This window comes from Trifolium pratense, linkage group LG3, assembly GCF_020283565.1.
Source record: "Trifolium pratense cultivar HEN17-A07 linkage group LG3, ARS_RC_1.1, whole genome shotgun sequence".
In the NCBI taxonomy this organism is placed as follows: Eukaryota; Viridiplantae; Streptophyta; class Magnoliopsida; order Fabales; family Fabaceae; genus Trifolium; species Trifolium pratense.
This window is the reverse complement of record NC_060061.1, coordinates 47874749-47890967: the sequence shown is the minus strand read 5'-3', so window position 1 is coordinate 47890967 and position 16219 is coordinate 47874749. Positions and strand designations below refer to the sequence as shown.

Genomic DNA, 16219 nt, shown 5'->3' with positions numbered 1-16219 from the left:
CTGTTTGGAAAAGAAAACCATAGCCGTGCCTAATCCAAGACTAAAAAACATACAAAGTGGTGTGAATGAAGAAATACATATATGTCACATATGCATGCTCTATTAGTCTTTCTTGGTTAGCCAGCTATATATGATTAATTTACGTGCATGGAAATGGGACCTCACCACGTGATTAATCAAATCAAGGGCTAGTCAAATTCATGAAATCATAGGAGTAACAATCAATGGTGGTCCATAATTTTCCATGGACTATAAGATGTATGGGATTATGTGAACCATATATATGAAGTAATTCTAAGGTTATAATGTTCCTTTTTTCTTTGGTGATTGAATTTTGAGGTTAGTTTAGTGTTGAATACGGCATAGGTCCAAAAAAGGTAGGCACCGTCTATTATTGAAATGAATGAAATTGATAGAAATTGGCAAAGGGAAAGACACTTGCTTTCTTCTATACATTCATAACCTTGACTAAAGCCTATTCTTATAATATTTTATATGTGATTGGATCCAAGAATAATTTAAATTTTATATGCTTTTGTTTAACACGGTTAATTTTATTGGATCTTAATATATAACATATTAAATAATTTTAAATTTATGTAAAATTCTTGAAAAAAGTTTTTTTTTGTCCACGTGCTTATACCCAATCAAGGGGTTGAGATATTTAATTTATAAAAAAGAAAAAATACATAGTTGAGTTTGATGACATGTAGCATATTTTAAACTAGATTATAAATTTATGTATATATAAAGTACTCTTAATCTCGATAATTTTCAAATATTGTAAGAGTTTTTTATCTATCAAAATGGTAATCTAAAATTGGAGATATAAGCTAAAAGGCATATCTGCTCATATGTATGCCATTGGCTTCCCTCTTTTTCACACATGATTCCAATATCCCAACCTCAAATTAGTTGTATCTTTTTTAAGGGTGACGTTCAAGAGGCAAAAGCAACAAGAGGGCTTCCAATCCTGCTGGTCCATCGAAACTCAACATGACACCCCAACAAATTTTATCGGTTCCAACATAAAGTAGGGTGAATTCCTCACTCATAAAAGGAATAGGATAAAAGTTTCACCCTATTTACCAGACACTCGACAAAGAAGGCCCCTTCCGAAAAGAAGACGTCATTTTGAGATTTTCAAATAGTTCATACAATAGTATCCCAAATTAACAATCACTCCAATCTATCTTTTCTATCCATGCTCATGTCCAAGAATACCTCAAAAAACCCTAAAACACTACGAGAGGCAAAGCTCTACACCCAACCATCTAAAAATACTATACCAAATTGGAGAGATTTGATTGCAAGAACCGAATAAGTGATCAGCTGATTCAAGCACCCAACCATATATTTTTATGTACTTGTTCTTTACTTTATTTATGTCATAAATTTAGGGGACATTTTAAAAGGATTAAATATATTTTAAAATAATAGAAGTTGGTAATGAGATAGATATTAGATTTCAGAAGGAAAACAAGAGTTGTGAGGCATAACATAAGCAATAAATTAAAATATTTTATGTTAAAAATAAATAAAGATGAGATTGATATATATTGTGTGTGGAATATAATGGTTCATATTTTAATTAGCACGTGGAAATACATGGAATGTTCAAACCCAACAGAGAGAGAATTCTTTGAAAAAAAAAGAAATAAAAGAATAAGACAAAAAAATACATATAAGAATATATGAAAAGTATAGTTTTTCTTTTTGAGCAAAAAGTATAGTTTAATTTTTTCAACAATAATATATAAATGAGTTTTCTGAAATAAAAAGTCATTGACCATATAAAACATTCTATGATTGCTGCTACATTTGTATTAGTCTAAAATCTTATCTTATATATATATGGTTTTCCATAAGCTTCTCTAGCTGCTGCTGCATATATATCTCATACATCAAAAAAGTGAAAGTTTGAGAAAATGAAGAATAATAATAATTCAAAGAGAAGTGGTGTAAGAAAGTATCACAAATCAGAACAACCACGCTTGAGATGGACACCTGAACTCCATGAATACTTTGTTCAAACTGTTGAAGGTCTTGGTGGAAAACATAGTAAGTTTTTTCCATCATTTAATTTTGATCATGTTATGTTATAGGGTTAACAAAATTTTAGATCTCATTCAATAGATTTTTTTTTTTAATATATGTTTGTTATCTTGCATCCTTGTGTTCTATGTTTTTTTATTGATTTTCCTTTAATTTTTATAGTTTGAAGATGGATATATTTAGAGATATAGAGAAATGTAAAATTCGTTTAATTCTGTTGCTATGTGTAGAGACGCCAAATTTAGTGATCAGATTTATTTTTTCGGTATATAATTTCAGTTTTTACATAAAATTTATTTTAGTATATTAATTCTTCTTGTGTGATCTCAACAACAGGCCAAGTTGTTTTAATGTTTTTATTACAATATTGATTTTTTGAATTAGAATATATATAACATGAACATTATTATAGCAAAAGATTTTATGCTAAATCACATTTAAATGATAGAATTATTTCATTATGGTTCAACAAGTGCTAACAATTTTGCAAACTCATTTTGCAGAAGCAAGTCCAAAACACATTTTGAATATGATGCAAGTGAAGGGACTAAGAATCTCACACATTAAAAGTCATCTTCAGGTACATATATATAGTTCATGTTCATCACTCATATTTGATCAACTTTCAATTAATCCTAATTTAAATATACTTAAGCAGAATCTAAGTTAAATATCAATGAGCTGTATTTTTGTTGCTTATTTTCTTTTAAAAGTTAAAATAAGACCTTGATCTTCTTCTAATGGCTTTTCCGTAGCCAATTGCAGATCGATCATTACTAGAGATAAATTTATCAAATTTAATTTAACGATCTGCAACTGACTAAAGTCTAATTATAATCCATTTTGCCCTTTTTAGTAAGACACAAGATTTCAAAAATTATAACAATTTTCCTAGCGTGTACGTCGCCATGTTCCTAGTTTAGTCCTATTCTATTCGGAACGGGTTTTCCTAAAGTTAGCAGAAACCTACAATCATGACTATTGAATCTCGATTTGATCAGTATTTTAAATTATAAAACATAAAAATAAAAATAATCAGATATGTCTTATTCTTAACCATCCGATAAAGATTAGACGGCCCATATGGTTCTGACTATGTCTTGTTCCCTCATGGAAAAATATTTCTTTCTTTTTGATAATGAAATCATGGAACTGAAAAAACAAAATCTGGTTTAGGTTATTTTTTTAGCAACTATACATACAATCGCTGAAACAAAAAACAAAAGTAAGTAGTAGTAGTATATATATGTGGAAACAATGATTTGTGACTTTTCACAATTCCCATGTATATCACACTGTTGATGATTATATATCTTCCTTTTACTTTTCATTTTTTGATGATAAAATTTCATTAAGAGTAGTCATCTCTATTATGCCATTATCAACCCCACTTCTCTAAGTTGATACTTTAGTTAGTAAGCTTTTTCAAATTGTGTGTAAAGAAATTCTTAAATGATGCTATGATATCTCTTTTTTTTAAGAGTTTGATTTGGATGCACCTTTAAAACATTTTATACCGTTAACAAAATCATAATCATAATATATATATCAATTGAACGATTTTAATTATATATATGTAGTAATGAATAAATTCAAACATTTTAAAAAATTATAATCTTTCATCTTGCAAAGAATTAGATATACATATATATTATCAACTTCAATTATAGGAATATGCATTGTCGTTGTGTAGACATAAAAAAAATCTTACTGTCCTAGTCAATATCGAGTAAATAAGTAAAATCTGATCGAATATTATTTTTGTGGAACTCATTAAACAGTATTTGCGCTCGTTGTTATGAATTATGCATTGATTAAGTAGTAAAAAAACTCAATTATGCACTTACTTAATTAATTAATTCATGAAACTCTCACCTTATATAAACTTAAGCCATAACATGCATTTGTATAGTTGTATTGCGGTTTTGTAAAACTATGACTAAAAGCACACCTAGCTCTTCAAGGTATTCATTCATCTTCCTCATCCAAAGATTAAACAAATACTATAATTTTTGTTAACACTTCAAATTAATTTAAAATGTATTTTGAGCATGCGCAATATATGTAAATTAAATAGTTAATTATATGAGGCATTTAGCATTAGCTAAGTTAGGTACATGAGCATTATATGTAATTATGTGATTCAAAGAAAAAGTAAAATTTAGACACATGCATGAAATATAATTCCTTTTATCTCGTTTGGATCAATGAAAACAAACGTGTTCTAGCTTGCTTTTTTGAGATGCTATAAAAGCACACGGCTGTTTGTGTAAGCTTTAAAGAAAGATAATCACTTTTTATACTTTTAATATCGGTTTGAAAATCGGTTCTACACTTTCTCTCTCGGATGTGCTAGTTTTCACCATGATTACGTACATGTTTTGCATTCTTCTTTTGGCAAAAATATATGTTAATTACCCTCTTTGCTAATAGCCTAATCCTATCCTATAACTTTATAATAATGTATGATTGGTAAACATTCATATATACAGGTGAGAATAATGCGTAAAAAAATATATAGGTGACAGTCCACAAATCTTAGCTTAACTGTCAGAAATGTCGAAATTATTAATTTCGGATGTCAGGATCGGGATTCGAATACCGGTCACTCCACTTATGTGTGTGAGTTTTCAATGACTTTGTCATTTCGTCCATCAACCAAAAAAATAAAATATAGGTGACTATAAGGATGAGTCTAATCTATATGATTAGTGATTACCAACCCCAACAAAATATAAACTGGAGTATATATATATACTAATATTAAGTCGATCAAAAAAAAAAATACATACTATATACTAATATTAATATTTCTGGATTTGATTAAAGTCTAAAAATCTGTTTTTCATTTCCCAAAAAATCTAAAATGTAATCTTTGTCATGGTTTTAAGCTTATGTTAAATGTAAAAAATATAATATATGATTTGGTCTTTTTTGAGGTAATTGTCTATTTTTTTATTTTTCTTTTGGTATTAATTAGGGAGTTGTTTAATATAAATCCGGTCCAAAGGTGGACCATATTATTTACTGAAGTATAATTTTAACAATTTTTTTATTATTATAAAGTTCATTTTTTACTTAAAATGGTGAAAGTTCATCTTAATTTATACCATTTTATACACCATTTTTGAATGGTGTACAAACCAAGTAACGTAGCCATACCTATATATTATTAACACACAAAAAATATTGCCTATAAAAAATATTTGATCAGTAGATTATATAAAAGAGGGAGATTATATAAAAAATATTTGATATTTCCATCAATATATATATATATATATATATATATATATATATATATATATATATATATATATATATATATATATATATATATATATATATCTTAAGAAAGATATTCTGGATTGTTATTATAGATGTACAGAAACGTTAAGGGACAGAGGAGTCTTGCACCAATACTGGAAGAAAATGCAAAATTCAATAATCATTCAACATGTTCCACTTATTCGCCCCAAAGGTACATAATTTAGACCTCTTCTTTGTGATGCATATATAGTAAACAAATTCTCATTAGTGATTAATTTCTATCATGAAATTTGTGTTGCATATCAGGTGAATTCTTCCTTTTCATTTAAGCTATTTTCTACGCAGGAGTTGAGAATTGAATCTCTGACCATCACCTTAAGAACAATTTTTTATTATTGGTCATTTTTTACTTGCATATAAAATAAACAATTTTTTATACTAAATAAACGTATTCCCTCCGTCCCAAAAATAAGTCAAAAAACTTGATGTATTTGATTAAAGATTTGAACCAAATACTTTGATTTTATTTTTTGATTTATAACCCTCTGGTTCCTAGGGGAAAGGGGCCCTAGTAGTCCAGAGTTCGGCCGCGAGGTAAGTAAAGTCTGACCAAGAAATTGTTCCACCCAGAAATCGAACCCGAGTTCTCCCAAAATCCGTCATTTTTGGTGAAGCTTATTAACCACCTGAGTCCAATGACTTGGTTAAATACATTGACTTTTAATGACCATTTTTTGCTTATATTTTGGGACGGAGGGATTATTTTTTTATTACATTATGATTATTAATTTCCTTCACATAAATTTCATTGCACTTCTTCAGATCGAGGAATATCAGTCAAGAACATCAGACGTTATTCAACAAAGGACTTTCACAAACAAGTGAAATGGATCATTATGATCTAAATCAGGTATCAAACCCTTTTTTTTGTCAAGTAGTTTGACGGCTAGAAATTTCACCTTAAATATAAATATGTGGAGTGTCCGGCGTTCGAACCCCAACTCCTACATATATAATGCGATATCCCTATCAACTGAGTTAACTTGACGGGAACATCAAACCCTATTTTCTATAATGTTATTTATAGTAAATAAAAAATCATGCTAAAAGGTTGATGCTATTTATTTTAATTTTCGTGAAAGTTTGATGCTATTTAGTTTGATGATAAAAGTATGACTTTTCCTATTTTAATTTCTTTCCTACTTTTACCATCAAACTTTTGAAGAATATTTAAGTATAAAATCACCTAAAAACAAAGTAAGTATTCAAGCATAAAATCATTTTCTATAATCTATAGCTTTTTTTCTGTCTAAAAAATCTAGCTGCAAAATTCATACACCTTAAGTGCGGAAAACCATTTTTAAATCTGTTTTCTAGGTAAATTCTAATATGGATCACTTCATCAAGTGGTCCATGGTGGACCAGTTACAAATAACATTATAACGGATACGAATTTTACAAAATCCACCATTGGATTGAAAGTTTATATCATATAGATCATCCATAGAAAAATTTCGAAAAACTAAAAATCAGTTGATATGTTATTGAGACACATCAAAATTAACGGTTTATTAAATAACGTAAATCTTGATGGGTCTCAATAACATATCAAATGATTTTTAAAAAATTTTAAAAAATTTATGGATGATCTATATGATATAAACTTTCAATCCAACAATGAATTTCGTAAAATTCATATTCAGTAGATCACTTGTCCACGATGGACCACCTGTGAACCATAGATTAGCCCTGTTTTCTAACATATAAAATATCCTTAGAACTTTTTACCATTTTAGGTGTATTTATCGGACAACCAATGTCACTTTGTATATTGTGAAATTTTCATAATCTTCTTACAGTAAAATCTATATAAAGGGAACTTTAATTTATTTATTTTTGTACAACAACTTTATTTAAATTAATTTGCATATATTGACATTGTACAATAGTTTTACACCTCACAAATACTAGATATGTCCAATCACACTCACCATTAAAATATTTATTTATTGAAAAATGTTAAACGGTTCCGTGAGACAATGATTAAGAAAACAAAATTGATAATATAATCTTGAAAATAGTGCATTCAATTCTTGAAATGTTTTTTAAAAAAATCATTTCTACTTACGACTCTTACTTTTATTTCTAATTTTGTTTCTTTAACCATTACCCAGGAACATATATCGTTTAGCACGACCCATATTTATTATTCTGCCTTATATTGCAGGAGCCAGAGTCAAGTGCATGCTTTCTTAGTGATATGTCAAATGAAGAAGGGAATAGTAGGACTACAAAATATCTAAATCTCCCATTCCCTTTCAGTTCTCTGTTAATCCCAGTGCCAGTGGTACATAATGATCAAGGCATACATTTTTCTTCACCAAATTCAATAGATAATTCCTTTGTTGACTCCAGTTCTAAAAAATCTAATGGGAGCGATTATATAAACTTAGACCTATCAATTTGAATATATTTATGTATATATAAAATTTTCCAATTTGCATGTATTAATACTTAATATTATTAGGTATGTTGTATTAATGGTAGTTTAGTCTTTTGCACTTAGTATTTATATATTTCTATTTGACTTGTATTGTTTAGACTTCTATATTCTACTAGAACTCTAACCTCATTTGTTCTTCTCTCTTCTCTTCTCTTCTTCTTCTTCTTCTCTATGGGTTCATATTGGAATGACAAAAATATCCATACGTATATGTATCGACAGATACATTTTTTCATAAGCATGAAGCTAACATATATCCACAGATAATTCAATTATTGTATGAAGTAACATTTGAGTTTGATGAAAGCTCTCATAACATTGACAACTCTTGTCATAGTAGTTGCACCAAATTGAGAAAACCCCGTCGTCGAATTGATGTGTGATGCAAGTGACTAAGCAGTAAGAGTTGTATTGAGACAAAGGCATGCTAGATTTTCCCTTACATCTATTCTGCAAGTAGGACTATGATTGATGTTCAGTGAAATTACACCACAATAAAAACCTAAAGCTCACATCTTCACCTTTGTTCCATTTCCTTGAAATTGTAGCTGCAACCACTTCACAAAACACCATTTTTAATCCTTATTTTCCTTCACATTTTCACAAACAAAACCACAAAAATCCTGATTTCGGTAATGGCACATAGAGGATATCGTTCAACAAATTTCAACTTCTTCCTTTGATTCAAATTTTGATGATGAAACTGAATCAGTTGAAGAAGTACCAGTCACGCAACTCCACCAATACGAAGAAACATGAGCAGGCAGCACGAGCTCAGTTGAAGTTTGAAGACTTCATGAAAGACAAGGAGTTCCACACTGAGAAATTTTGTCTTCTTATTTCCTTCACCTTATGGCCTCAGTGCTCAAACTCAAACCATTAACAAGGTGGGTGACACAAACTGATTCAAAAGAACATGAACTAAAGGAGAGTGGTTAGCACTGCTGCAATGCATAATGTGAGGGACGAGAGTTTGATTTTTGCTTCCTTGAGCGATTGAAAAATGTGCTAAATTGCCCAAAGGAAACCTCTTTTTCCCTGCTTCATCACCAATATGTTCATGCAGGAAGGACTTGATTTGTTCACTATAGTTGGTATTAATCACTTGTACTCGAAGGTGAATTATTTATTTTAAATCTAAAATAAATAGATCCCTTTTTTACGCTTCCTATAAAATCCGATGAGTTCTTAAACACTAAATATGAGCGTCGGAATTTAAAGCCTGGTTTTGCACGTTCGTAGGATTATAGATCCAACCATTACTGGTTTACAATGTGAGATACTAAATAAAACTAAAATTATAAGACATTTGGTATAAAGTTGAAAACTTGTGAAGCATTTATATATCTACATTAACACCAAAAACAGATTAGGTTTCGGGATCCAAACTATATATAAAACTATAATTGGATACTGTTACATCTTTCAGTGCAGTTCAGACAAGGTGACATATATAAACAGGGAAACCTATACATGTTTCTGTAGTAAGCATTTCTAAGCAGATTATCATTGCCTCTTTGCCAGTGTCTTCCTCAATCCTCTAACAATCTTTGCAAACCAAACCAAGTTCATAACAGATAGTACAATTGGCACAACTATTACCAGTATCTGTCCAACGATGTGCATCTTCTCAACCTGTTGAATGATTGAAGAATATAATGCGATCCTTAGTTGTTAAGCAGGTATGGTGGTATATTTACATGTCTATAGGCACAATACACTAACATAGTAAACATTGATCTTTTCGCCTCAACCACTGATAATGAGATGGATGTTCAGAGAATGATCTTATATGAAACAAATAGATCCATAATCTAGACCAGTTATCATCCAAGATAGTATGCAGATACAATACAACAACTAAAACATTATTCTACTATTTGTAAAAAAAAAATAATTCTAATAGATAGGATAAATCATGTGGATCAAAAGACGATAAAATGTTTTATCATAAATTATATACAAAGACATACCACTTACATCTACTTTGTATTCTCACACTGGATTTGAGTTGTGACAACGTTATACACATCTGTGATTATTAGAATATAACAACACGAGTTTCTCTCTCTTCTAGAGCCTTCCACAATACATCTATCATCTATGGGAACTCTATCACACACATTTACATATAAACTTAACCGTGCATAAATCTTTTTTATTTATCTGATATCTCTCCATCAATTTTCATATATTGACATTCTAGGCATTAATCTACACTATTTTCCTGTAATATGGATTTCTTGTTTTAATCTTCCCTCAGTCATCCGCTCATCCTCCTATAGCTTCATCATATGAGTCATGATCTTAATCCCATCCAATTTGTGTTTTGTATATCACCATTGTTCTTATAGATTGAAACAGAGTACTCGTCTACTACATCATGTTCTTAAACCAAATAATCTTAGAAGTTTAAGTTGTGAGCTTAGCCTCTCACGAGTTCATGGTTTCATCCCTTTCCCTGATCACTGCCATGACAACAGCGATAAAGCACAATGTTGTCACTTTTCTCATTGAAAAGCTCATGAATGTATCTCTTAGACTTTTGCTAAACATGATGTTTTGTGACACATTACAATTTATTCAAGTCTCTTGTTTTTCTAATATCTGCCTTTAGCAAGCTTGTAAATTCTTCACTCCCTAGCTTTGGTGCTTAAGGATTGGTAAAACTTATGACCTTCTCTAACTATCGCTCCATTCACTATCTTATTACTATTTTTTTTTTTTTTGAAAACATATCTTTTTACTATTTTGTTTAACAACATTGTATAAATTCTAATTTTAAGAAGTTTTACATAAGGACTGTGTTTTATAACACTTGTGTCTGACCTTATGATGCATGTTTGAATCACACCACCTAGAACCTTAACCCTTTGTTTCAAACCCTATTGATTCATTAATTGTCTCTTGTCGCTAGCACTTCTTTGAATCTCATAGAACTAGAGAAGCATCCCACCAAAACCCTTCTCTCAAAAAACTTTTGTTTTTAATCCTTCAATTGCCAGTGCCACCATTTAATTCCTTAAACCTATATTTTTACCATTTCTATTTACTCCTCTGAAGTCACTAATACATAGCCAAGAACCAGTGTTGGGTTGTCAAACTCTCTAGGTATAAACATTGCAATATAAAGCTTTATCTGATTTCCTTGTTAAAAATAAAAAACTGCAAAATAAAAAACTGAAGTAAAATCTAGGATAGTTTATACCCCTGCATTTCCTTCCTATATATACAGTATACACTATATCTCTCATGCACACTCCGGTATGAGGTATCCTTTTAATGCTTTGCATTTTATAGTAACTACGTGTTTATAGAATTAATCACCAACAAAAAATTCAAATAAAGGTCATCCCACAACATGCTATCAAGGTTGGCCATTCCGCGCTGCTATCCAGATTAACAATAGTTTTAGGAAATTCTTTTTTCCTAATGGCACTTCTTGAAATAACCATTTGAAATCCTCCCAAAAACTTTACTTTCTGGTGCTCTTGTATATCCTACTTGAAATTTTAAATTAAAATACACAGGTATATTCTAAAATTTAAAATGCCAAAAGTTGAAGTCAAGATCTGCAACCTATAAAGCACCACAAACCAGATAATTTTCAAGTTCAGTGTCTTTATAGTAATTACCTGATCAAAATGCAAGTAGACATGGTAAAACATGTAAACGAACAAAAGTATTCTGGCAACCTGCAAATAGACAATTTCGGTAAGCAACAAGTCCAATAGGCGCATAATGAGAATTATATACATTCAACATAATGAGGTTTAACCCCACCATCCAAGCAAGGAATATTACGACCCCATTGATGAGATAAGCTTTGGACCTTTTCATACCGGCAACATCGAGATACCTTCACAAAAACAACAAAAACATAAACAAAGAAATACATTGAAATATTAAAATTCAAGTATAATAAGAGCAAGATTACCATCTCAAATTGATTCCTGGAGTAGTTGTCTCAGAGATCAGGACCATGTATGTGTAAAGCTGCCCTTCCCCACTCAACATTGAATATGCTACTGCTACTAAAGAAAGCAGATGATGAACCACCTGAACCAATGTTAATATGAAGTCAAGTTAAATCCCGACATTAATCATCTCCAGCTGGGTTCCTATAAAGTGAAATGTCTTGAAATTGAAAAAACATTCAACTACATAGGACAGTTGGCTTAAACTATGCAAGTTGAGAAGATATAATCCTTACATACTCATATCCACCAAGAGAAGGAAAGTACCAAAATATCATCGCTATATCAGCAATGAAGTAACCAACAGAAACCTGCCGAGATAAATATCAAACATAAGATATAAAGACATCTTCACCAGATAAAGAAAATGCAGCAGGTCACAAAATGATATGTAGATAAGTCATCAAAATGATTCAAAAATGATCTGAATCAATACAAGGAAAAAGTAGGAAGAATGTGAATTATTAAGTTCCATTAAATCCCAGCCATAAACTATAACATGTACATCACAGCAACAAAGGATCACCAAAGTAACAACAATGAAAATAGTTCTGTAAGCTTGGAAAACATTCTTTGACCATATCCTTTAAATGCCAAATAGAAAATATTACTAGAGGATTCACAATTGCATACTATGTTCATACAAGTCAACAAGATTCTTATATAATTTCTTATACTTTGGATGTCTCGACCCCCGTCACATGAGAATTGATAATATTGATCTATCGTTGCAATTCCCGATCCCAAAAATAAATAAAAACCTCAGGAATCAAACACAGGTCCCTGCCACCATTATACATATGTCTTATATAACTAGTTTTACATAACCAGTTTTTTGCTGAAAAAGATTCTGAAAATATTTACAAAAACTGTGCCAGATCCTTGCTTCAATAATGCAACAGACATACTTTCTTAATTGTATCAGATATCCTGCCTAGTAGCTCTTCAAGATAATTAGTTTATTGAATGACTATGTTAGTTTTAAATCTCAAGCAGAAAAACCAAATGGTAATCCAGGTGGTTCAAATTATATACAAGGCTCACACAAATAAACTCTATCACCTCATTTCAGCACTCAACGAACTCAATTTTCAAAAATTACCTTGAGTTCAGATTGACATAACTACAAGATACCTTGTTTTTCGCATGTCAGGTTTATACGCAATGCAGACTTATCTTTACACTCACAATCTATATTTGACATAAACATCACTAGTTAAATTTCATTTTTGCAAGAGATGAAACAGAACTATACCTTATTAGTAGATCTAGTTTTCACTTGACTAATTTTGTAACCTAGAAACCCATGACCAAAAACCAAACATTTGACTGCAATAATTGCACATACAATAAACCGAACAAAAATTATGATTCATAATATCCGAATATATATAATTTCTGAATGCAGATTTTACTATCACGAGCTCTGGAACTGGTGTTTCCGTGTTTGGATAAGTACCAGTGTATGATATAACATAGGGAAAATATAGGCCACCCATAGGTTTATATCGGATACCATATCAGTAATGGAAGGAACTCAGAAAGGAAAAAAAATGACCCCATTCTTACCCCTAGTGCAAATGTTGACAATGAAGAGCTTCGAACAGTAATAGGATCAGTAGACTGGTCGTCAGAAAATAAATCTGAGCAAAACACCAAGTATAATGACATGGCTGTTATGAAAATTGAATGAATAGTTGATATAGCTCTGCACAAATTATAGAGCCCATAAATATCTTATATCATGAGAAACAAAGGAAAGATATATTACACATAATAGAAACATGCAGTTACCGGTTATTCCACTCAATACGTTGGATTTTTGAGAAACTGTTATAGGTCTTAAAGTAATTAGTGCCAATAAGCTGAGTTAGATCATAGATCTGAAAAATAAGTGACACAATATGTAAAATAGCGAAATAAAAATAACATCTGCCATGTATCATACATTAAGAAAATAGAATGACAGCGTACTAAAACATAAATTACCAGTTTGCAAGCTAAAATGCCACCTATAACAGAAGTATATGGAATCAAAGAATCTGCTAGTATATAATCTTTCACGAACATATTAGCTTGATCCTGGTAAGATTTGAACGATATCATTTCTTTAGATTCCAACATTGCAGCACTATCCCCTTGGTTGAGAAATCTCTTACATACTCTGTTTTATTTAGCTTTACACCTAAAGTCACCTATTAACAAATACATTTTGAAGAAGTGATATTAAAAAATAACATTACTAGCAAAGAGCTTTCTAGCATCTCTCTATGTATATATCTACTTTACAATGCAATTCTGAGAGAGGAACCGCCCAAGCTCATGAAAACAATCTTATGACTTATCTTAAACCAACCATAAACACATAAGAACTTCCCATGTAATAGCATTTAAAACAAAAATTTCATAACATAATTTCTCCTTGATCTTGCAAAACTAGTGTTCCAATTTTCAAATGTAGCAGCTCAGCAAATGAGCAATATCACAGATACGCCAACCAACAGAAGCAACGTAAAATCATAAATATCACTGAGACAAAGAATCACTCATCCTAAGAGCCTAGGAGATAAAGGGGAAATTCTAATAAGCTTCAGTATCGAAACAGTGATAAACGGTTACACTTATTAATTATTATGGATGATAATACTTATAGTTAACTATTAAAATCAAGCCTATCGGTTACAATTCTAAATAACTATGCTCACAAAATCAGGTTAGTCCAGAGTATCATTAACTAGTACTCAAAGCTGATTATTCAAGTAAACTAAAATAAAACAAAAGATAATCATTAATTCAGTCCCTTTCAAAATAACATATCTACATTGAAGGAAAGATAATAAATACATAAGTAAATATAAGTAAATAAATAAATATTTGACAAAAAAACATAATCATCATCTTCATTTATTAACGATTCAATTAAAAAACACCAACATCGTTTATGGTTCGATTCAACAACAACAGAAACCATAAAGCTTTATCCTTCTAAGTGGGGTCAGCTACATGGATCAAACGAAGCCATAATGTTCTACTTCCTCCGGTTTTAAATATAAGCAAAAAAACAACTTTTTAGATTCATTGAATAATAAATGAATCTGGTCTATATTATAGACCAGATTAATATAAACAAGATTCAATAATTAGTCAATGAATCTAGAAAGTGGTTTTTAGCTTATATTCGAAACCAGAGGGAGTATCGTATACTACATTTCTATCCAACTCATTAATCGCTAGATCTTTCTTAATAGTTTCTCTAGGTGTTCCTCTGCCTCTAGTTATATGACTACATCTACTCTCCTTACTACAGAGTCTCCAGGTATTCTCTCTACGTGCCCAATCCACTAAAGCCTAGTTTCCACCATCTTTTCTATAATCAATTCTACTCCACCTAAGCCTATGATTCGATTAAAATAAGACAAAGAAAATAGAATAACATTTTTGGTACATGAAAATATAACCATTTAATCTAAATATTCCAATAAACAAAATTTGAGACATTATTAAAAATTTCATAAACCTTTGCTGCAACTAATAGCACTTACATGATTCATGAATGAATTATAATAAAACCATCAAAAGCTTCCAATTGACCCCAAATCACCACACCAACAAATTCATTCCCCTTCTCACAAAAAAGATCATTTCACAAATTTCAATAATAAAAAAAAAAACTTTTTTTTTTCATTTTGTAATTAAACACTTAAAAATATGTGAAATACCTCCGTTAAGAGTAATGAGAAAAACATCATACCCAGTAAAACGAAAATGTGATCTGGGATTACGCGAGTTTGCGTTGGATTCAAACAACCGAAGAGTGGCGATCGAATACTGCGTCGTTTTGAGATGAATTTCAAAATTGCATTGATTGATTTGGAAGAATTTGAGAAAACCCTAGAAAGATGAAGATCATGAAAAAATTGTTGGATTCAGATATATTCCAAAGACATAATTTTGTTACGTAACTGTAATGTGCCAACCGCTAATTTTCTTTCCCGTCTTCTTTTTCTTTTTCAAGTGATAAAATAATATATTACTAATTTACTTTTTTTTTTTTTTTGGTTACAATTACTAATTTACTTTTATTTGTTTGACAATATATATTATATACTACTAATTTACTTTGTCAAAAAAAATATACTACTAATTTACTGTGACATCATAATATCATATACATTATTATTATTATTATTATTATTATTATTATTATTATTTTTTGACAAATATACTTTTTTTAAGATACATTATTATTATTATTATTATTATTATTATTATTATTATTATTATTATTATCATTATCATGAGTAATATATTTCAAAAAAATTATCAAAATAAAAAAAAAAATTATCAAGTAGTTTAGTGACTAGAAATTTCACTTTAAAGGTGAATAACTGCACATTTATAAAGCTATTAAGAT

At 30.1% G+C, this 16219-nt stretch overlaps 2 protein-coding genes across 3 annotated transcripts; one reads left to right on the top strand and one right to left on the bottom strand.

The window, feature by feature from the left end:
* The first annotated feature begins 1801 nt into the window (after nucleotides 1-1801).
* On the top strand, nucleotides 1802-7877 carry LOC123917270 (myb family transcription factor MPH1-like). The gene is made up of 5 exons (XM_045968943.1): nucleotides 1802-2061; nucleotides 2559-2635; nucleotides 5436-5536; nucleotides 6148-6235; nucleotides 7553-7877. The coding sequence occupies exons 1-5, from the start codon at nucleotides 1929-1931 to the stop codon at nucleotides 7790-7792; spliced, it is 639 nt and encodes a 212-aa protein (XP_045824899.1). The 5' UTR covers nucleotides 1802-1928; the 3' UTR covers nucleotides 7793-7877.
* A 1158-nt stretch (nucleotides 7878-9035) lies between these two features.
* LOC123917269 (TLC domain-containing protein 4-B-like) lies at nucleotides 9036-15834 on the bottom strand. 2 transcript variants are annotated; one of them, XM_045968942.1, is made up of 10 exons: nucleotides 15557-15814; nucleotides 15348-15427; nucleotides 13795-14000; nucleotides 13600-13688; nucleotides 13375-13513; nucleotides 12042-12116; nucleotides 11766-11887; nucleotides 11612-11687; nucleotides 11464-11523; nucleotides 9036-9463 (listed from the first exon to the last, which is right to left on the bottom strand). In XM_045968942.1, the coding sequence occupies exons 3-10, from the start codon at nucleotides 13927-13929 to the stop codon at nucleotides 9335-9337; spliced, it is 825 nt and encodes a 274-aa protein (XP_045824898.1). In that variant the 5' UTR covers nucleotides 13930-14000; nucleotides 15348-15427; nucleotides 15557-15814; the 3' UTR covers nucleotides 9036-9334. The 2 variants fall into 2 exon arrangements, with proteins under 2 accessions (XP_045824898.1, XP_045824897.1); XM_045968941.1 differs by lacking the exon at nucleotides 15348-15427 and having other exon boundaries at nucleotides 15557-15834.
* Between the last annotated feature and the right edge of the window lie 385 nt (nucleotides 15835-16219).

Coding starts and splice junctions, on each gene's coding strand:
- LOC123917269 (XM_045968941.1), bottom strand. CDS start 13,929: ATGTTGGAATCTAAAGAAATGATATCGTTCAAATCTTACCAGGATCAA. Junction 11,688..11,765: donor CCAGGAATCAATTTGAGATG/GTAATCTTGCTC, acceptor GTTTTTGTGAAG/GTATCTCGATGTTGCCGGTA. Junction 9,464..11,463: donor TCTACTTGCATTTTGATCAG/GTAATTACTATA, acceptor ATCATTCAACAG/GTTGAGAAGATGCACATCGT.
- LOC123917270 (XM_045968943.1), top strand. CDS start 1,929: ATGAAGAATAATAATAATTCAAAGAGAAGTGGTGTAAGAAAGTATCAC. Junction 2,062..2,558: donor AGGTCTTGGTGGAAAACATA/GTAAGTTTTTTC, acceptor CTCATTTTGCAG/AAGCAAGTCCAAAACACATT. Junction 2,636..5,435: donor ACATTAAAAGTCATCTTCAG/GTACATATATAT, acceptor TTGTTATTATAG/ATGTACAGAAACGTTAAGGG.